The sequence below is a fragment of the Chiloscyllium plagiosum genome, unplaced genomic scaffold (genome assembly GCF_037043375.1).
Source record: "Chiloscyllium plagiosum isolate Xiang-an unplaced genomic scaffold, Cpla_swu_hap1 HiC_scaffold_2, whole genome shotgun sequence".
NCBI lineage: Eukaryota > Metazoa > Chordata > Chondrichthyes > Orectolobiformes > Hemiscylliidae > Chiloscyllium > Chiloscyllium plagiosum.
Genome location: NW_028270140.1, coordinates 163,639,670 through 163,662,403, shown reverse-complemented (window position 1 = coordinate 163,662,403; position 22,734 = coordinate 163,639,670). Strand labels below are relative to the sequence as shown.

The window sequence follows — 22,734 nt, the reverse complement described above, 5'->3', positions numbered from 1 at the left end:
CATCAGTTCTGAAGCAGAGTTCCTCAAGTAACCAACACTTGCTTCACATATGGTTGTCATGAGCCACCAGCCCCCACATCATGCAGATACAATACATTGCCTGGACCTTGCATCTCTATTTTACTTAGTTAGGTCTTAATTGCATTTTTCAAGACTTCCCACTGGTCTTTTAGTTTGTGACCTGTAAATATTTTTTCCATTTGTTCCAATATTTCTTTCAATCCATAAGTAACCTAAAATAGATAATCAAATTAGCAGCTGTCACCAACCAATGAACATACAATTTTCCTGTGATGTCACTTTTTGTGCTTGCATTTCTCCCTCGCCCCCCCCCGGGTTTCAATTTATTCTGGAGGAAGACTGTACAAACTCTGAACCAAAAGATTAAGTTAGAAGCACTTCTTCCCTTCTATACCAAATTCCTACACTACCATCAGATTCCCTGAGCTTTCTACAAACTCAAGTTGTCTCTGACTCTAGGTATGGTCTCTTCCAAGAAGTTACAAACAAATTTGATAAAAGGAAATCCAATGGACGTAGTATACTTAGATTTTCAGAGTTTTCAGTTTTTGATAATCCTCACAAGAAGCTGGTTTGACCAAGACAAATGTACTGGCATGGATGGATGATTGGCCGACAGACAATAAGCATTCTCATGCTGGTAGGCTGTGACTAGTGCGGTACCACATGCTCAGTACTATGTGAATATGGAACCAAATATATTATTTCCACATTTGCAGATGATAAAAAGCTAAGTGGGAATGTGTGTTGAGGAAAATGTAAAGTGGCTTCATTTGAAAAGGCTTAGTGAGTGCACAAGAACATGGCAGATGGAATATAACCTGCGAAAATGTGAGGTTGTCCACTTTAATAGAAGAAACAGATGTGCAGAGTATTTCTGAAATTGTGAGATTGGAAAGTAAAGATGTAGAAGGGGACATTGGTGTAATTGTCGATCAGTCACTGAGGGTTAACATGCAGGTGCAGCGAGCGATTAGGAAGACTTAGAAGGGCTTATGCCCGAAACGTCGATTCTTCTGTTCCTTTGATGCTGCCTGACCTGTTGCGCTTTTCCAGCAACACATTTTTAAACTCTGATCTCCAGCATCTGCAGTCCTCACTTTCTCCTAGATTTGTGGAATGTTGGCCTTTATAACTGGAGGGTTTTGAGTATAGGAGTAGTGAAGTCTTGCTTCAGTCGTATCGTATGCAGTTTTAGTCTCTTTATCAGAGGAATGTTATTGCTGTAGACGGAGTGCAAAACTCATTCAACAGCCTTGTCCCAGGAATTGCAGGACTCCTATAAAGAAAGATTGGGAAAACTGGGCCTGTATTGTCTCATTTCAAAGAGTGTGATGTCATCTCATTGAAACTTAGAAAATGGTTAATGAGATGGAAATGGTCTGTTTGGTGGGAGAAACACCTTTTTAAAAATAAGAGGATGTCACTTGGGTCTGAGATGAAAGTTTGTTTTGTTTTGAAGTTGTAAACCTTCGGAGATCTTTGCCACATTGGGCTGTAAAGGCTCAGTGTTTGAGTATGTTTAAGGTAGAGATTGATAGATTTCTGTTCAGAATTACGGAGATAACTGACCAAAATAGATCTGATGTGTTCAGTCAGCCATGATCTTATTGAATGGCAGGGCAGGCTCGACGAGCTGCCTGGCCTGCCTCCTGTTCCTATATTCCATATTGAACACCAATTAGGAGATTTGGTGAGGTGACAAACTAATCTGGGTCTGGGATTGCAGTATCCATCGTCAAGAGTGGCCTGGCAGTGTCACAACTGCCCCTGCTCGCCAGGTGCACAACTTGTGGGTATTAAACATTAGATTCCTTACTATGTGGAAACAGGTCCTTTTGGCCCAACTAGTCCACCCTCCGAAGAGTAACCCACCCATTCCCCTACCCTATATTTACCCCTGACTAATACACCTAACACTGTGGACAATTTAGCATGGCCAATTCACCTGACTTGCACATCTTTGGATTGTGGGAGGAAACCGGAGCACCCGAAGGATACCCAGGAAAACACAGGGAGAATGTGCAAACTCCACACCGACAGTGGCCTGAGGTGGGAATCAAACCTGGGTCCCTGGTGCTGTGAGGCAGCAGTGCTAACCACAGAGCCACTCACCATGCTGACCATGCCAATGATATCCACATTCCATTAATTAATTAATTTTCTTAGAATAAAAGGATTCTGACTAGAGAACCTTTTAACGCATTACCCTGGAAACACTCTCTACCAAAGTTATTTGGATCCAAGCATCCAGTGGTAGGATGGTACAAACTGATGTCCTCCAAACTAGTGGCCCTTATCCTATTATGATATGTACAAATTTTAAATATCAAAGCATGAAATCGATTGCCCTTAAATTTAATAAAATTGTGTTTACTCACGTGACAGGTGCTCTAACAAAATTGAAGGCGCAACACCAGGAGGATTCCAGCAACACTGCTCTCGTTGGCAATAAACCTGCCCTTCTTCGCTCCCTTTTTACTGTTGGTGCATTGTGCCGTAACTTTGACTTTGATCAGGAGGAGTTTAAAGGCAACACTAAGGTAGTAATTGGAAATTAATCTTTGTTCTTCATTATAAATGCTTATTTAGCAAGCATGATTTGGAGATGCCAGTGTTGGACTGGGATGTACAAAGTTAAAAATCTCACAACACCAGGTTATAGTCCAACAGGTTTAATTGGAAGCACTAGCTTTCGGAGTGCCATTCACAACCACCTGATGGGGCAGCGCTCCAAAAGCTAGTGCTTCCAATTAAACCTGTTAGACTATAACCTGGTGTCGTGTGATTTTTAAGTTTATTTAGCAAAAATTGCAAAGATCTTTTAAGATTAATCAAAGCACAGGTTTCAGTCTCAAGTGTCCATTCCCAGCAACTGTTTTTTGCTCCTTAAACCTTACAGTACAGAAGACGCCCTTTAGCTCATTGAGTTTGTACCACCAAAAATATATGACTACCTACATTATCCAAGTTTCTACACTAGGCCCATAGCCTTGAATGTTATGACAATTCAAAGTGTCCATCAGGTAATTGTTAAAGATTGCTAGGTTTGCTGCCTCAACTACTGTCCCAGGCAGTTTATTTCCAGACTCCCTCCTTACAGTATTGCAATGTTTTATTCAAGCTTTAGAACTTGGGCTTCAGATACTTGAAGGCATGGCCAACACAGCGGAGAAGGCGGCTATTCAATCCATCGTATTGCATATTGCTTCTATTTAATAATGCCTTTTCCATTCAATTCAACCTACTTGCAATACACTTCAGGCAGTACATTTCCATACCTGAAGTGCTTGCTGTGCGAAAATTCTTTTCTTTAAATCACATTTGCTCCCGTTACAAATCACTTCAAGTGCTTTTTTGTACTTGATACTTTTACAAGTGGTTCTCCCTATCTGTCCAGACCCCTCATAATTTTGAGAACCTCTATCAGATCTCCTGTTCGCCTCTTCTCCAAGGAGAACTGTCCTAACCTCACCAATCTACCCTCATTACTGAATTTCCTTATCCCTGGAACTATTCTTTATAATCTGTTCTGCATTCTTTCCAATGCATTTCCATCCTTCCTGTAGTGTGGCATAGAGAAGTGTCTGCATTACTTCAGCTGAGGTCTACCATGTATTTTGTAAACTTGTTCTGTATTACCTCCTTGTGCTTGTGCTCTATGCCCCTGTTAATTAAGCCCAGGTTATTTTATGGTTTATTTATTGCTCTCTGCACCTGTTCTGTCATCAATGAAATCTGAAAAATATCCATTGACCATTACTCTGTTTCCTATCACTCAGCCAGTTTTGCATTCGTGTTCCTACTTTCCCTTTTATTCCATAGGCCAGAACTTTCCTCTCAATTCTGTTGTATGAATAGACATTGGTTCGAGGGATATGCACAGCGTAGAAGCCAAAGGTTTTTAGTTTAGAAAGGCATCATGTCGGTGTAGCCTTGATGGGCTGAAGGGCCTGCTCATGTGCTGTACTGTTCTTTTCTCTGTGTTCTTTGTGTGGCATTGTCATTGGCGACTTGGAGATTTCACTGTCTGCTGACCTCAGTCTTTTGTCATAATTCCTCTTTGCTTCTCTTGTTTGCTTTTTCACTTCCTAGCTTAAATGTCTATTTTCCTCTTAGTTCTCAATTGTCTTTCTACTTAACGTGCTGTCATGACCAAACATTTTCTTCTTTATCCTAATACCTTTTGTCATTACTTTGCAAGATTTCATGAAAGCTAGTAGAATGTAATGGTGTATTGTGAGAGGAATTGAAATCAAACTTGGAGAGGTCTGCTTCGAGATATACATGGCCTTGGTGAGACAGCAGTGGGGTACCATGTACAATAATGGTCACCGTGCTTAAAGGATGTTAATGTGTTAGAAGCACTTCAGACAGGTTTACTAGATTAATACCTGGAGTGAGAGAATTGTCTTGTGAGGAAAGGTTAGACAGGCTAAACCTGTATCCACTGCAGTGCAGAAGAGTCAGAAGTGACTTAATAGAAAGACACAAGATCCTGAGGGGAGTTGCCTGCATGGATGTGGAAAGGATATTTCCTCTTGTGAGACAATCTGGATCTCGGGGCTATAGTTTAGAGATAAGGGAGCACCCATTTAAAAGATAAAGAAATGTTGTTTCTCTGTGGGTTGGGAGTCTTTAGAATTCATTTTCTCAAAAGTCAATGGATGTGGAATATTTAAGTATTTTTAAGGCACATGTAGGTTGATTCATGATTAGCAAGGGAATGAAAGATTATCAGCAATATGCTGGAATTTTAAAGTTGACTCTAGGGATCAGATCAGATTTGTGATCTTAGTGGATGGGCGAGTGGGTTTGAAGGTCCAAGTGGCCTAGCCTTGTACCTTGTTTTAACATCATCCAGAGAACTCAGGATTCATTTTTCCTTTTGAGAGAATGTACCCAAACCATCTCATTTTGAACATACTATATTGCTAAGTTAAAGTTTTTCCTGTTGACATTTCATTCCAGTCTAACTGACCCAGTTCTTGACCCATTGAGATCACTTTCTACCAATTGATTGATCTTACTCTGTCTGTTGTCATTCTTCACCATCATTCTAATTGCAATTCAGTGATCACTGTATTTTAGATGTTCTCTCACTGATGCCTGATCCACCTGGCTTGCCTCGTTTCCAAGAACAACATCCAACAATGCATTCTTCCTTAACTAAAAGCAAAATGCTGTAGAGAGAGAAACAAAGTTAACAGTTTGGAAGAATCTGATTGTACTTGAAATGTTGACTCTGTTTCTCACACCATGGATGCTGTCAGATCTTCTGGGTTTATCTCAGTTAATTTTTCTTTGTTGGACTGGGTACATGCTGTAGGAAATGCTCCAAAACACAATCTAGAAACATTTGCCCCTTGTCCTCTTACGATATCTGTATCCAAGTAAATGCCCCAATTATAACTAATCTTCAATGTTGGGATCCCTCTGTAATTTTCCTGTAGATTTGATCCTGTATATAATTTTCACAAATTGGTGGACTGTGGGCCACAACATATTTGTTCCTTAGCTCGAGCCAAATTCTTCATTGCCAGAATAATGGAAATCTGGGATGTTCAAGAGTCCAAGATTAAAGGAACACATACCTTCAGAGATTGTGACCAGAGGAGATTGCAGACATTGGGTGGGGCAAGGCCAGAGAGGAATTTGAAAACAAGGGTGAGAATTTTAAAATTCAGATGTTAATCTGAAGGGGAGTAGGGATAACCCTAGTAACTATAGGCCGGTGAGTCTCACTTCTGGGCAAAGTCTTAGAGAGAATTGTAAGGGATAGGATTTATGAACATCTGGATAGGAATAATGTGATCAAGGATAGTCAGCATGGTTTTGTGAAGGGCAGGTCGTGCCTCACAAACCTTATTGAATTCTTTAAGAAGGTGACTAAGGAGGTGGACGAGGGGAAAGCGGTAGATGTGGTATATATGGATTTTAGTAAGGCGTTTGATAAGGTTCCCCATGGTAGACTACTGCAAAAAATACGGAGGTATGGCATTGAGGGTGAGTTGGCGGTTTGGATTAGGAGTTGGCTGGCTGGAAGAAGACAGAGGGTAGTAGTTGATGGCAAAGGTTCATCTTGGAGTGCTGTCACTAGCGGTGTTCCGCAAGGATCTGTTTTGGGACCATTGCTGTTTGTCATTTTTATAAATGACCTGGAGGAGGGGCTAGAAGGTTGGGTGAGCAAGTTTGCGGATGATACGAAAGTCGGAGGAGTTGTAGACAGTGAGGAAGGATGTGGCAGGTTACAGCGGGATATAGATAAGCTGCAGAAGGTGGCAAATGGAGTTCAATGTAGCTAAGTAAGAGGTGATTCACTTTGGTAAGAGTAACAAAAAGATGGGGTACTGGGCTAATGGTCGGATACTTGGTAGTGTGGATGAGCAGAGGGATCTTGATGTCCATGTACACAGATCTTTGAAAGTTGTCACCCAGGTAAATAGTGCGGTGAAGAAGGCATATGGCGTACTGGCTTTTATTGGTAGAGGAATTGAGTTCCGGAGTACTGAGGTCATGTTGCAGTTGTATAAGACTCTGGTGCGGCCGCATCTGGAGTATTGTGTGCAGTTTTGGTCGCCATACTATAGGAAGGATGTGGAGGCACTGGAACGGGTGCAGAGGAGGTTTACCAGGATGTTGCCTGGTATGGTAGAAAGATCGTATGAGGAAAGGCTGAGGCACTTGGAGTTGTTTTCATTGGAGAAAAGAAGGTTTAGGGGTGACTTGATAGAGGTGTATAAGATGATTAGGGGTTTAGATAGGGTCGACAGTGAGAATCTTTTTCCACGTATGGAGTCAGCTATTACAAGGGGGCATAGCTTTAAATTAAGGGGGGGTAGGTATAGGACAGATGTTAGGGGTAGGTTCTTGACTCAGCGAATCGTGAGTTCATGGAATGCCCTGCCAGTAGCAGTGGTGGACTCTCCCTCATTATGGGCATTTAAGTGGGCATTGGATAGGCATATGGAGGATAGTGGGCTAGTGTAGGTTAGGTGGGCTTGGATCGGCGCAACATCGAGGGCCGAAGGGCCTGTACTGTGCTGTATTCTTCTATGTTCTATGTAATCCTTCAGCAGCCAATATAAGCAGTAAACACAGGATTTGGTGAGTGAAGCCTGGTGTTAAGTTGTGACACAGGCAGTAGTTTCTTTGATTGCAAGAAATTTATAGTAATAAAGTGTAGCAGGCCAGTAGATTTTTAATCAGTAAAGGAATCGAGGCTTATGGGGAGAAGAAAGTAGAGTTGAGTATTACAGCCAATTCTGCTTTCACACATGATTCTTCAACCTGAATTAGCTATAACACAATTGAAGGATTTAGACTGTTACTTGTAGAATGCGAACTTTCCTCACCTTTATTGGTTATAATGAGTTAACTTCTCATTTAGAGAAACTAAAAACCAAAAGAACTGCGAATGCTGGAAATTAGAAACAAAGCAGAAATTGGTGGAAAAGCTCAGCAGATCTGGCAGCGTTTTCTTTTCCATTCTTTCACGGGTCGAAGGTGTCACTAGCTAGGCAGCATTTATTGGCTGTCCTTAATTGCCCAGAGGTCATTTAAGAGTTGACCATATTGCTGTGGGTCTGAAGTCACATGTGGGCTAGATCGGGTAAAGATGGCAGTTTCCTTCCCTAAAGGACATTCGTGAGCCAGTTCTGAGACTTATCTCTGCAGATGGTGCCAGACCTGCTCAGCTTTTCAGCAATCTCTATTTTTGTTTCTCATTTAGAGAGTCTTGCAGATATGAAGGGCCAAGGGACCTCTTCCTGTGTTATGACCTTGTTAGAAGAATTATAAGATTATAATCAAATTAACTAGGTGAACTTCTCTGCTTTAGCTTCATCTGCCATGTATCTGTTCCATATGTGTTCTTGAAGGATATCAGCATCATCCTTACAGTTTATAATACATTTAAGTTTTGTGTCATGGGCAAATCTCAACTCAGCGTAAAAAAACCTGTGGTCTTTATACTGACCCCTAGAGAAGACCAATCAGTACATTCCTCCAGCCTGAAATGCAACTTCATCACTTGTCATAAAGTTATTGAGGTCGACAGCACAGAAAAAGGCCCTATGGCCCACCAGTCAAAACAACCACCTAATTATTCTAATCCCATTTTCCAGCATTTGACCCACAACACATGTAAATACTTCATCAATGTCCTGAGGGTTTCTGCCTCTACCACCCTTCAAAGCAGTGAGTTCCAGACCACTGTTACCCTCAGAGAGGAAAGAAAATCCTCATTCTCGCTAATTCTCATGGTCATTGAATCTTAACCAATTTCTCTTCATAGCTGAAACGCCCTGCCCCAGACAACATCCTGGTACATCTCCCCTGCACCCTCCCAATTGCAGTTACATCCCTTCTGTAATGTTTATTCCAGAAATGCACACAATACTTTGGCTGTGGCCTAATCAAATTTTGATTTTTCAAGAAAATGTAATGGGCAGATACATGACAGATGAAGCTAAAGCAGAGAAATTCAACTAGTTAATTTGGTTCGAAGAATTGTAGGATTATTATAAATTCCAGCATTGTTCCCTGGTCTTAAACTCTGTCTTGGCTAATAAAAGTAAGTATCCCACATGTCATCCTAACCACTTTGAAGAGACTTTGCAGTGATACAAACTTAGTTAGAGACAAAAAATCTACAGATGCTGGAATCCAAGGTAGGCAAGCAGGAAGCTGGAAGAACACAGCAAGACAGGCAGCATTAGGAGATGGAGAAGTCAACATTTTGGGTATAACCCTTCTTCTGGACTGTAAGGGGAGCTGCTGATAAGAGTGGGGTTTGGAGGAGGTTTTTAGGTGGGGAGAGGGGCTGAGTGGTGAGGTAGTGACAGGTGAACGCAGGTAGACCGTATGACCTGGTTGGTCAATGGGAGGAATGAAGCTGCTTGGTAGCTGGAAGCAAGGGTTGGTTAGATGAATGGAAGGGAGGGGGCCGGGGTGGGGGGGTGCTGGAAAGGGAGTTGAGTGATGGGACGGGAGGTTATTTGAAATTGAAGAAGTCAATGTTGAGTCTTCTAGGTGATAGGCTGTCCAGTTGGAAGATAAGGTGGTGTTCCTTCAATTTGCAGTCTGATTCACTATGGCAACGGAGGAGGCAGAGGATGGTCATGTCTGAGAGGGAATGGGAAGGGGAATTGAAGTGAGCGGTGACTGGGAGGTCAGGTCGGACCCTGCAGGCCCGGCTGAGATACTCAGCGAAACGTGCCCTCAGTTTACATTTGTTCTCACCAGTGTAGAGAAGAACATATCAGGTGCACTGGATACAGTAAACTAGGTCGGAGGAGAGGTAGGTGAATCTCTCTCTCACCTGGGAGGACTGTTTGGAGCCCTGGATGGAGGTGAGGGGGATGGGGTACCGGCAGGTTTTGCATCTTTTATAGTTGCAGGGGAAGGTACTGGGGGATCGGGGAGATTGACGGGGAGACATGCGTGAACCAAGTATTGGCAAAGGGAACGGTCCTTGCAGAAGGCAGAGAGGGGTGGGGAGGGGATGTTCTTGGTGGTGGGGTCTAGTTGGAGTTGGCAGAAGTGTTTAAGGACGATAAGTTGGATGCAGAGACTGGTGGGGTGGGAGGTGAGGACAAGGGGGACCCTGTCTTTATTGCATTGGGGGGGTGATGTTTAGAGCAGTGGAGCGGGGAATGGAGGTGTGCGGTGGAAGGCTGTCTAGATGGGGCGGATAAGCAAATTATTTAAAATAGGTGGACATCCGGGTTGCTTGGGAGCAGAATGTCTCTTCATCTGAGCAGGTGCAACGGAGGCAGTGGAATTGGGAAAATGGGATGGAGTTCTTGCAGAATACTGGGTGCGAGGTGATGTAGTTATGGGAGCCTGTGTGTTTATAGTAAATGTCTGTATGTAGACTGTTGCTGGAGATGGAAACGAAGAGGTCAAGAAAGGGATGGGAGGTGTCCAAAATAGACCATGAATTTGAGGGCAGGGTGGAAGGTATTGGCGAAGTTGCTGAACTGCTGCAGTTCAGCCTGGGTGCAGGATGCTGCAATGGTGCAGTCGTTGATGTAACGGAGGAAAAGTTGGGGCACAGTGTGTAGGTACTGAAGAGAGACTGTTCGACGTAGCTAACAAAGAAGCGGGCATAGCTAAGTCCCATCCAAGTACCAACGACCATCCTCTGGATTTGGAGGAAATGGTAGGAGTTAAACAAAAAGTTACTGAGGGTGAGGACCAGTTTGACGAGGCAGAGGAGGGTATTGGTGGAGGGGAACTGTATGGGTCTGTTGGAGAGGAAGAAGCTGAGGGCCTGAAGGCCATCCTTGTGGACTATGGATGCCTATAAGCATTGTGTGTCCATGGTGAAGATAAAGCACTGGGGGGAGCCAGGGAACTAGAAGTTACTGAAGAGGTGGAGGGTGTGGCTAATGTCGCGGATATGGGTGAGAAGGGTCTGGACCAAGGGGGAGGGGATGGGGTAAAAATAGGAAGAAATGGGTTCGGTGGAGCAGAAGAAGCATGCAGCGACGATGGGTCGGCCAGAGTAGTTGGGCTTGTGGAGCAGGTAAAACCAGGCAGTGCATGGTTGGGGAACTATGAGGTTGAAGGCAATGGAGAGGAGATCACCGGAAGCAGTGAGGTCACAGACAGTGTGAGTGATTTGGCCTGATGGGCCATGGTGGGGTTATGGTCAAGGGAGAGGTAGGACGTGGTGTTGGAGAGCTGGCATTTGGCCTCTGTGACATACAGATTACCACTGCCTCGCCTTTGTCAGTGGGTTTGATGGTGAAACGGGGGTTGGTGCGGAGAGAGTGGAGCGCTGCATGCTCAGAAGGGGAGAGATGGGGGGGGGGGGCATCAAGAGGGGAGGGGATGAGTGGCATTTTTGATAAGGGATAATATTTCTTCTGTACTTAGGATATTCCTGGGAATATGTCCAGAGAAGATTTTTATCGATGGAACTGAGAGAAGAAAGGGATGATCACCTTATTGGGATTGTACTATAGAAGCCACGATAGTCAGCGGGAAACTGAGAAACAAATTTGTAAGGAGATCGCTGTTATCTGTAAGAATAATAGGGTGATAATGGTAGGGGGTTTTAAATTTCCAAACATAGACTGGGACTGCCATGCTGTTAAGGGTTTAGATGGAGAGGAATTTAAGTGTGTGCAAGACAATTTTCTGATTCAGTATGTAGATGTACCTACTAGAGAAGGTGCAAACCTTGACCGACTCTTGGGAGATAACGCAGGGCAGGTGACTGAGGTGTCAGTGGGGGAGCACTTTGGGGCCAGTGACCATAATTCTATTAGATTTAAAATAATGATGGAAAAGGACAGACTGGATGTAAAAGTTAAAGTTCTAAATTGGAGGAAGGCCAATTTTGATGAGGTTAGGCATGAACTTTCAAAAGTTGTTTGGGGCAGATGTTCGCAGGTAAAGAGACGTCTGGAAAATGAGAAGCTTTCAGAAATGAAATAATGAGAGTCCAGAGACAGTATATTCATGTTAGGGTGAAAGGCAAGGCTGGTAGCTGTAGGGAATGCTTAATGAGGTTTTGGTTAAGAAAAAGGAAGAGTCGTATGTCAGGTATAGATAGGATAGATCGAGTGAATCTTTAGAAGAGAATAAAGGTAGTAGGAGTATACTTAAGAGGGATATCAGGAGGCCAAAAAGGGGACATTAGATTGCTTAAGGAGAATCCAAAGGGATGTTATTAATATATTAAGGGCAAAACAATAACTAGGGAGAGAACAGGACCCCTGAAAGATCAGTATGGCAGCCTATGTGTGGAACTGCAGAAGATGGAGATACTAAATAAGTATTTACTGTGGAAAAGGACATGGATGATGCAGAATGTGAGGAAATAGATGGTGACACCTTGGAAAATGTCACTATTACAGAGGAGGGGATGTTGGATGTCTAAAAACACAAATTCCCCAGAACCTGATCAGGTGTACTGTAGAACTCTGGAAAGCTAGGGAGGTATTTGCTGAACTTATTGCTAAAATATTTGGATTATCAAAAGTCACCGGGGAAGTGCCGGAAGACTGGAAATTGGCTAACATGGTGCCACTGTTTAGGAAAGGTGGTAAGGAAAAACCAAGGAACTCTAGACCAGTGAGACTGACATCAGCGGTGGGGAAGTTATTGCAGACAATCCTGAGTTACAGGACTTGCATGTATTTGATAAGCAAGGACTGATTAGATTTAGTGAACATGGCTTTGTGTGTGGGAAATAATGTCTCACTAACTTGATTGATTTTTTTACCGCAGTAATGAAGAGCATTGATGAGGGCAGAGCATTGGGCGTGATCTATATCGACTTCAGTAAGACATTCGACAAGGTTCCTCATGGTAGACTGGTTAGCAAGGTTAGATCACACGGAATACAGGAAGAACTAGCCATTTGGATACAGAACTGGCTTGAAGGTAGACAGAGGTTGGTGGTGGAGGGTTGCTTTTCAGACTGGCCGCCTGTGACCAGTGGAGTGCCACAAGGATCGGTGCTGGGTCCACTGCTTTGTCATTTATATAAATGATTTGGATGGGGACATAGGTATAGTTAATAAGCTTGCAGACAACACCAATATTGGAGGTGTACTGGACAGCGAAGATCTTGATCAAATGGGCCAAGGACTGGCAGATGGAGTTTAAATTGGAAAGGCAAATCGGGGCAGGATTTATACACTTGGTGGTAAGGTCCTGGGGAGCATTGCTGAACAAAGACACCTTAAATTACAGGTTCATAGTACCTTGAAAGTGGAATCTCATTTTGTGAAAAAGCTGTTTATTATGCTTTCCTTTATTGGTCAGAGCATTGAGTATAGGAGTTGGGAAGTCATGTTGTGGCTGTACAGGATGTTGGTTAGGCTACTTTTGGAATATTGTGTGCAATATTCTGGAAGGATGTTGTGAAACTTGAAAGGGTTCAGAAAACATTTACAAGGATATTGCCGGCGTTGGAGGGTTTGAGCTATAGGGAGAGGCTGGATAGGCTGAGGCTGTATCCCTGGAGTGTTGGAGGGTGAGGGATGACCTTATAGGGAGCTATAAAATCATGAGGGGCATGGATAGGGTAAATAGATAAAGGTCTTTTCTATGATTTGGGGGAGTCCAGAACTAGAGGGCATAGATTCAGGGTGAGAGGCGAAAATTATATAAAAGGGAGCTAAGGGGCAAAAAGTAGTACGTGAATGGAATGAGCTGCCAGCGAAAGTGGTGGAGGCTGGTACAAAGACCACATTTAAAAGGTATCTGGATGGGTTTATGAATAGGAAGGGGTTAGAGGATATAGGCCAAATGCTGGCAAGTGGGACTAGATTTATTTGGGATATCTGTTCGGCATGGACGAGTTGGACCATGCTGTACATCTCTGGCTCGATGACTCCACGTGCATGATGAGGTTGTAACTATTTTTAAAGCAATTTCAAAAGCTGTTGGCTACTCTTATTCTGGCATTTCTATGAATTGGATTTTGTTCTTGGTTTTTTTTGGTACTTACTAAGCTCAATTTCATGTCCTCTTCAAATTTAGGTGGTTATCAAAGAGAAGGTGCTGGAACTTCTGCTCTACTTCACAAAACATGAAGATGAGGAAGTTCAGACCAAAGCAATCATAGGGTTGGGTAAGTGCTGTAAACCATCACTGTACTAAAATAGATTGTGAAAAGATTGAAAGGTGTTCCAGTGCAATGTGACATTCATTTTGCAATGTGCTGTTTCATTGACAAAAATACAAAAACAAAAAGACTTGATAGGGTTGTGGTAATGTCACTGAACTGGTAATCAAGAGTTCCAGGACATGGGTTCAAATCCATCGCAGCTGATGCGACTTGAATTCAATTAATAAATCTCAAATATATAAAACTATTATCAATGATGGTGACCATGACACTGATATTGAATTTTGGAAAAATGCTGTCTGGTTCACTAATGCTCTTCGAGGAAGGAATTCTAAAGTCTGGGCTAGACTCCTCACCCACAGCAATGTGGTTGACTAAAATGTACCCTCTGAAATGGCTTAGCAAATCATTCAGTTCAAGGGCAATTTAGGATGAGCAGCAATACTGACCTTGCTAGAGACACCCACTTAGAAGCGAATAATTTAAAAGCTAAAACTAGGATATGCTAGAAGCACACTCAGATACGTAGATGAATAGACTGGCTGTGGGCCGCCTTGTGTGTTCAGAATTTGAGTTAATGTCAACGATTCAAGAGTTTGAGAATGACATTTCTGGAATGAAAATTGTGCGAAAGCTCATCAAGCCAATCGTGAGAAATGTTTGACCTTTGATTAAGGGGAACAGGCCGTTAGGAAGCTTGGTCATGTCTCAGATGGACAACTTTGCCTTTATTACTTTTATACAATTTCAGATAGTAATGCAAATTAAAGATTAGATCTGAGGTGTGGTACCTTTGTGTTTTAGCTGTTTGGTGGTCATCAGTGACCCACACTCATGATTCAGCAGTTAAAATTAAATGCATTCAGTCTTTACTTGATGGTTTTTCTCATTTTTAGTATCCTCTATATCCCTCTTTAGATAGTGAAGTCAATGGAATGACTCTCTTAATGGCTGAAACCATGGATAGTATTTTAAAAGCCTGTTCATAGTAAGGCGGCTGATCTCCAAATGGACCAGCTTGAGTTTTAAGTGAAAACAAAACCTTTTGATGGACAGCCATGTTTTATATGGCATCTGTGATTTTACACAGGCAGTAGCTAATTGGGGTTAGAACAAAGGACAAGGAAAATTACAACAGCGGAACATGCCCTTCAACCCTCCAAGCCAATGCCGATCCAGATCCTCTACCTAAACCTATCACCTATTATCTAAGGATCTGTATTCCTCTGCTCCCTGCCCATTCATGTATCTGTCTAGATACATCTTAAATAATGCAATGGTGCCCGTCTCTACCACCTCTGCTGGCAATGTGTTCCAAGCCCCCACCAAGCGTACAGAACTTTCCATACATATCTCCCTTAAACATTTCCCCTCTCACTTTGAACCCATGACCCTAATAAGGTAAGTGAGTCCTGTACTCTGGAGATAAAGCTTCTTGCTATCCACTCTATCTATACACCTCATGATTTTGTAGACCTCAATCAGGTCCCCCCTCAACCTCTGTCTTCCTAATGAAAATAATCTTAATCTACTCAACCGCTCTTCATAGATAGCGCCCTCCATATCAGGTACCGTCCTGGTGAATCACCTCTACATCCTCTCCAAAGCATCCACATCCTTTTGATAATGCGATGACCAGAACTGTACACAGTATTCCAATTGTGGCCAAACCAAACTTTGAAACAGCTGTAGCATGACCTGCCAACTCTTGTACTCAATACCCCATCTGATAAAGGAAAACATGCCGTATGCCTTTTTGACCACTCTACTGACTTGCGTTGCCACCTTCAGGGAACAATGGATATGAACACTCCTATCTCTCTGTATGTCAATTTTCCCCTGGACTTTTCCATTTACTGTAATAGGTCACTCGTGAACTGGATCTTCCAAAATGCAGCACCTTGCATTTGTCAGGATTAAACTCCATCTGCTGTTTCTCTGCCCAACTCTCGAATCTATCTATATTCTGCTGTATTCTGACAGTCTCCTTCACTTTCTGCTCCTGCACCTATCTTAGTGTCATCTGCAAACTTGCTAATTAGATCACCTATGCCTCCTCCAAATCATTGTGGTATATCACAAACAACAGTGGTACCAGCACAGATCCCTGTGGAACATCACTGGTCACAGTTCTCCATTTTGAATAACTCTTCCACTACTAGTCTGTCTCCTGCTGCCCAGCCAGTTCTATATTCATCAAGCTAGTACACCCTGGACCCCATGCAACTTTACTTTCTCCATCAGCCTACCATGGGAAACCTTATCAAGCGCCTTACTGAAGTCCATGTGACTCATCAAGCCAATTGTGAGAAATGTTTGACCTTTGATTAAGGGGAACAGGCCGTTAGGAAGCTTGGCCATGTCTCAGATGGACAACTTCTACAGCACTTCCCTCATCAATCAACTTCGTCACTTCTTCAAAGAATTCTATTAAGTTGGTAAGACATGACCTTGCCTGAACAAAATGATGTTGCCTATCACTGATAAGCCGATTCTCTTCCAAATGGGAATAGATTCTATCCTTCAGTATTTTCTCTAGCAGTTTCCCTACCACTGACGTCAGGTTCACTGGTCTGTAATTACCTGGAGTATACTATGTCTTAAACAAGGAGACAACTTTAGCAGCTCTTCAGTCCTCCAGGACCTCGCCTGTGTTCAAGGATGCTGCAAAGATATCTGCTAAGGCCCCAAATATTTTGTCTCTCGCTTCCCTCAGTAACTTGGGATAGATCCCATCCAGACCTGGGGACTTGTCAACCTTAATGCCTTTTAGAATACCCAACACTTCCTCTTCCCTTATGCCGACTTGCCCTAGAGTAATCAAACATCTATCCCTAACCTCAACATCCATCATGTTCCTCTCGATGTATCCCAGTCCTATCACCACCATCCTGTTGCTCCTCCATCTTTCAATAATCTGTTTATATATTTGTACCTCTGTGTCATGCTCGCTGTTGGGAGGCCTGTAGTATAGCCCCAATATTGATACCCCACCTTTCCTATTTCTGAGCTCTGCCCTCATTGCCTCACTGCTTGAGTCCTCCATAGTGCCCTCCTTCAGCACAACTATGATATCCTCTCTACCTGGGAAGCAACTCCTCCACTCCTTTTACTTCCCTCTCTATTCCGCCTGAAGCATTGATATCCTGGGATATTTAGTTGCCAATCATGCCCTTCGCTCAACCAAGTCTCAGAAATAGCAATAACGTCATACTCTCAGGACTAATCCAAGCCCTAAGTTCATCTGGGTTGACTGGAGCTTTCACTCAAGAAGCATTTCACATCTAGCCCAAAGCTCTTGGGAGGAGGAACAACGTCGAAGATTTCAGTTTTAGTTGTCTTGAAAGTCAAATATTGAATGACTAATCTGTTGTATTCTGCTTCAGTATAATTTACTTGTAAATAAATTAAACTGTTAGGGTTAGATTTTAAATCACAAGATTATTATGTAGATATAGCAAGTGATTAGGAAAGCTGATAGACTTAATGATTATTATATGGGGAATTGCATACGAAATTGGAAAGATTCTACTTCAGTTATACTGGAGCACTGAAAACAGTTCAAAGGAAGTTAACCAGACCAATGCCAGGAATGAATGGTTGACTTGTAAGCGGCTAAGCATGTTTCAGCTGCAGTTTAGAAGAGTAATAAGTGACTTGAATGGAGCGTTCAAGATTCTGACAGAGCAGATGTGGGGAGAGTGTTTCCTCGTGTGGGATAATTTGGAAAGAGAGGTCACTTTTATAAAGAAGGGATTGTCCATTTAAGGTAGAAATGAGAAGAAGCTTTTCCTGTTGCATAGTTGAACTTCCTTCATGAAAAGGTGATGGAAGCAGAGTTTTTCAAATATCTTTCAGGCAGAGACATTCTTGTTGAGCAAGGATGTGAAAGGTGGGAATGTGGATATGTGATTACAATTCAATCAGTCATGATTTTATTGAATGGCAGAGCAGGCACTTGCAGATTGCCTGGATTGTTCCAATAGAACAATGGTTGAAAGCCTTTATCCCTTTGCTCCCTTTAGCTAAGAACTCTCTTTTTCTGATATGGTCTATCAGAGTTGTCCATGGAGTCTTCCAACCAAAGCACAATGGCTGCTGTGTTAACTTTGATGAAGCTTGTTGCATAGAGCGAAGTTAGCTATGCTGGAAAAACCTCTGGTGTCCTTCTAGTCTCCTGCATTCTCAAGCTTTGAATTCTCACACTTTTAAAAGCAGTCATTGTTTCACACAGATCCAATTCTAAATATCTCTTCGGTGATTGATGCTGAGAATCATCAATCTGTCAGATTTCATTTGGCTGTAGTGAATCAAGTTTGAAGGTTTTGTGGCTCCTGGGTGCCACGTTGTAGGAAAATGTACATGAAATGTATATATGTGCAGGAATATAATTACAGTTGTGACAGTGCCTCTCTCCCCACCTTTTTAGTTGCAGTATTTTCTGTGTTTATTTTAATTTATGTTTGGCTATGCTTGCTGTACTATCCTGGGCTATTGTCATCTATCATCATTGTCATATTGTCTATAGCATGAGCAGGTTATGTTGCACATTAACAGCTCCTCCATGATGGTTTATTGCGAGGAGTGCTCCAAGCCCTCTGGCTTTATTACAGTCTATTGTGGTCAACAGCTCATGTTTACTGATGGGGAAGGTGATACCAGGATCCAATATTGGAATAACCTATCAAGAGAATTGAATGCAAACTGTGACTGTTTTTACAGGTTTTGTATTCATACAGCATCCAGATCTGATGTTTGAACAAGAAGTAAAGAATTTGTACAACAATATTCTTCGAGACAAAGAAGCCTCAATTGGCCTGAAAATCCAGGTACTGAAGAATCTTCAGACATACCTACAGGAGGAAGACTGTCGGATGCAACAAGCTGATAAAGATTGTGAGTGGTGCTGTATTTTAATGCATTAATGGGGTTGCCTAACCCTAACCTGAACCCAAACCTATTGCCCTTTAGGCTGTCAGTGAACTACTGCCTTGAATTGGTGCAATCTAGTTGATGTAAGTGCAGCCATACTGTTGTGAGTAGTCTATTCCAGGAGTTTAACATGATTGCAGTGAGGAAGTGGCAGTAGTCAGGATAGTGAGTAATTCTTGAGGGTAATGTGTATGCAGTCTGTATTTACTGTTTGGCCAACCAGATTATATCCTTCAGTGTTGAGTGTATACACATCATTAACCCAAAGAAACTGTCTACAAAATTGTCAGATGTTCCTTCAACTTTGGGGCAGTACAGAAATTGGTCAAGTTGACAGTTGTGGTATTTGGATGTCCAGTGGAGCTTGTAACTGAGTGCAGGAATAAAATGTGTCTAAGATTAATCAGGATCAAGGTCACATCCAATTAAGCTTTTGCTTTCCATTGTCATGAATATCAGCGCACCATTACGTTAGACTGCTTTGAATGGTTTAGTTGCACTCAGGCAACATAGGCATAAGTTGGCAGTAGGCTGAGAAACCAGCAACAAAATAGTATAGCTGGAAATATTCACCACTGCTCCAAGGTGGGATCATATTGACTTAGTTTGTGTTTCACTGAAACATTGTTCCTCGTTTAATTTGTTTAAGATTATGTTAATGTCAAGCTGACAGATCTTTAGTTTACTTTGCTCCCTTTCTTTAAAAAGTGTCACATTTACAATCCTCCAGTTTCCCAAGACTGTGTTCAGAAAGGCCTGGAAAATTTCTTGTCAATGGCTCTACAATTTGCTCCCTTAATTCACTCAACAATCTAGGATTCATCCTATCCAGCCTAGCAGCTTCCTTCTTCTCAACCTGAACTGCAGCCAGCCTTTTTAACATCTCTTCTTTATCTGTCGCTATACTACTCAGTATTTCAACATACACATTTTCAATTAGGTCATTATCACCATCTTCTTATTTGGTAAAGACTGAAACAAAATATTCATTTAGTATCTCTGCCATATCCTTTGCTTTAGTGACTAGCTTACTCTGATTGTTCCACACACTAGCCCCATTAATCTTTTAGTTTGAATGACACTATATTATTTGTTTTTTAGCACAGCCTGCCATCCTTACCTCATGCCTTCCTTATTCCAGTCTTAGCCCCTCTACTGCATTTGAGATAGATTTACCAATTTTTATTGCTATCATTATTCATGAATGCATCAAATGTCTCCTCTTTCTTCTTTATTTTCTCATCAATACACTTAGTCATCCAAGAAATACTTCATTTTTTGGTTACTCCATATTTATTTCTCATGGGTCTGTGTCTAACTTGCAGCCTATCCGTCTCTCTGTTGGAATGTTTTGAGATGACCAAGCATGTAAATGAAGGTCAGGTAGTTGGTGTTCAAATGGATTTCAGCAAGATCTTTGACAAGGTCTCACATGATAGACTGATAAAGAAGGTAAAAGCTCATTGTATCCAGGGTAACTTAGCAAGTTGGATCCAAAATTATCTTAGTGACAGGAGACAGTGTGGTGATAGAAGACTGTTGGTGTGCCTGGAGCCATTTGAAATTTGCTGCTGTGAAGATTCAGTTAGTGGGAAGAGTCCAATACAAGTTCGCACCACTGTTACTTTCACTATCCAAGCATAAGTGAGCAAGTCAAGTTCATCATCTTGGACTCCTGTGTGCAAACTATTGAGCTTGTTCCATGACTGGCTTGATGTTTTAAAATCCAGATCTGCAGTCTCCAAGTGAAAGTGAGTTGCTGCTTTACCTTGCAAAGCAGCCCCATAACCGACAAATGATGACAATACACCACAATCTGAAGGCTGAGGTCCAAAGATGCCTTTGTGACATGAAGAACAATTGGTGAGTGAAGAAGACTAATGAGATTTAGGCTTACATTGATCAGTACGAGTACGATGTGAACAAATTCTTCCAGACACCCGAAGCAATCAATGAACTGCCTCAACTGGACAAAATCCTCTCCAATCTCAGAATGGTTTTGGCTCCTCAAGGGAAATTATGTCATCCTTCAGCATCAGAAGGAGCGCTTCAACCTCTTCCACAACGGAGCATCCAGTTTGTTGGAGGAGCTAAGAGCATAGGAATAGAATTAGGCTATTCAGCTTATCAAGCCTGCCTGCCAGTATGGATTATGCTGATGAATTACTTAATGTCTTTTACTCACCAACACTCATATCCTTGTGCACCAGTGCTAATTGGAAATCTATCAATCTCTATCTTAAACATACTCAAACACAAACTGTCTAGAGCCCTTTGTGATAGAGAATTCCTAAATTTCACAACCTTCTGAGTCTGAAATAAAATTCTCCTCATCTGAGGCCAGAATGAAAATTTATCTTAGAACACAGCACACTACAGGACAGGGATAGGAACGGGTCCTTCAATCTGCCATGTCTGTGACTACCATGATGCCATTCTAAACTAATCCCATCTGCATGCACATGGTCCATATCCCTCTAATCACTGTTTATTCACATACCTGTCTAAATGTCTCTTAAATATTGCTAGCCCTTCTGCTTCTATCACCTCTCTTGGCAATGGCACTCACCACCATCTGTCTTTTTAAAAAAAAAAAGACTTGCTTCGCACATCTCCTTTAAACTTTTCTTCTCTCGCCTAAATCTATGCCCACTCTGGTACTGACATTTCCCACCCTGGACAAATAGCTCCAACGATCCACCCAATCCATAATTCTCATAACTTTGTTGTCTAATCTCTCCTTTATAGCTATTACACTCCAATTCAGGCAACATCCTCGTAAACCTCTTTTGCAGACTCTACAAGGCCTCCACGTCCTTCCTATAGAATGGTGACCAGAAATGAGGCCTAATTAAAGTTTTGCGCAGCTGCAACATGATTTGCTAACTCTTGTACTCAATGCCCTGACTGTTAATGGCAAACATTGTCATGCACCTTCTTTACCACCTTTTCACTCAGTTTTTTCCACCCCAAGATCCCTCTATATCAGTGTTACTAAGGTTCCTACCATTTACTGTACAGTTTCCTCCTGCAATTGATCTCCAAACATGAATCTCCTCCCACTTGTCTGAATTAATCTCCATCTGCCATTTCTCTGCCCAAATTTCCAATTAATCTATCCTTTGACAAACTTCCTCAAAATCCACACCTTCACCAATTTGTGTTGTCTGCAAACTTACTATTCCAGCCACTGAAATTTCATCCAAATTGTTTTTTATTTTTTACATGTATGTTACAAACAAGATGTCCCGGCACTTATCCTTGTGGAACACCACTGATCACAAACTTTGTCAGAAAAATACCTGAAGAAGGGCTCATGCCCGAAATGCGATTCTCCTCCTCCTTGGATGATGCCTGACCTGCTGTGCTTTTCCAGCAACACATTTTCAGCTCTGATCTCCAGCATCTGCAGTCCTCACTTTCTCCTAGAAAAACACCCCTCTACAACTACCCTCTGTCTTCTATGACCAAGCCAATTTTGTATCCAGCTTACCAACTCACCATGGATCCTATGTGACTTAATCTTCTGGATCAGCCTACCATGAGGGATCTGTTCAAGTACTATAGTAAAGTCAATGTAGACAATATCACCTGCTCTATCATCATTCTATACTCCCAAATGATTCACTTGAGCTTAAATTCCACTAATTGCCGTGTGGTATTTTTGCCCATTTCACACTGCATGAGCCTGAGCCTCTGGATTAGTAGACAAGTGCCACCAACTTCTACTTTTAATCCATCCCACAACACCCAGAGAAAGATTCTTTACATGATCCACCTACCATTGCTGAGGTTAAAAGGGCCATTCAGCGGACAAGCCTCCAAGCCAGTTGGTATGTCTGCTGAGATATATCATTCCACCTGCCCTCAGCTCCCAGCGCCACTGATCATCTTTGGGGCTAAGAGAACATCCCAACAGATTTCGCTATCATGACCATCGACAAGAAGAGGGATAAATCCAATTGTAGAAACTATTGAAAATCTCCTTTTTGTTCATTGTGTGTTTAAAAAAAACTTGACCTACATGTCATTGAGCTATTTTGTCCTGTCACTGAGGAATTTCTCCCAGAAATCCCGATGACTTTTAACCCAGCAGGTATACTAGACAGATCCAGGACCAAAATTCTAGAGTAGATCCTTGTCATCTAGCCAAGACATCTTATTCTCTAAATCATGAAACCGAATGATTC

General features: G+C 42.2%; 1 protein-coding gene across 4 annotated transcripts in view; it reads left to right on the top strand.

Moving 5' to 3' along the window:
• The window catches only part of LOC122556264 (nipped-B-like protein), a 547,720-nt gene that overhangs the window by 455,155 nt on the left and 69,831 nt on the right, over positions 1-22,734 (top strand). For all 4 annotated transcript variants that reach the window (XM_043702901.2, XM_043702895.2, XM_043702914.2 and 1 more), the window contains 3 exons: positions 2,410-2,564; positions 13,525-13,615; positions 18,335-18,508. In XM_043702901.2, coding sequence (XP_043558836.2) covers positions 2,410-2,564; positions 13,525-13,615; positions 18,335-18,508 — 420 coding nt within the window. The remainder of the gene's footprint in view (positions 1-2,409; positions 2,565-13,524; positions 13,616-18,334; positions 18,509-22,734) is intronic.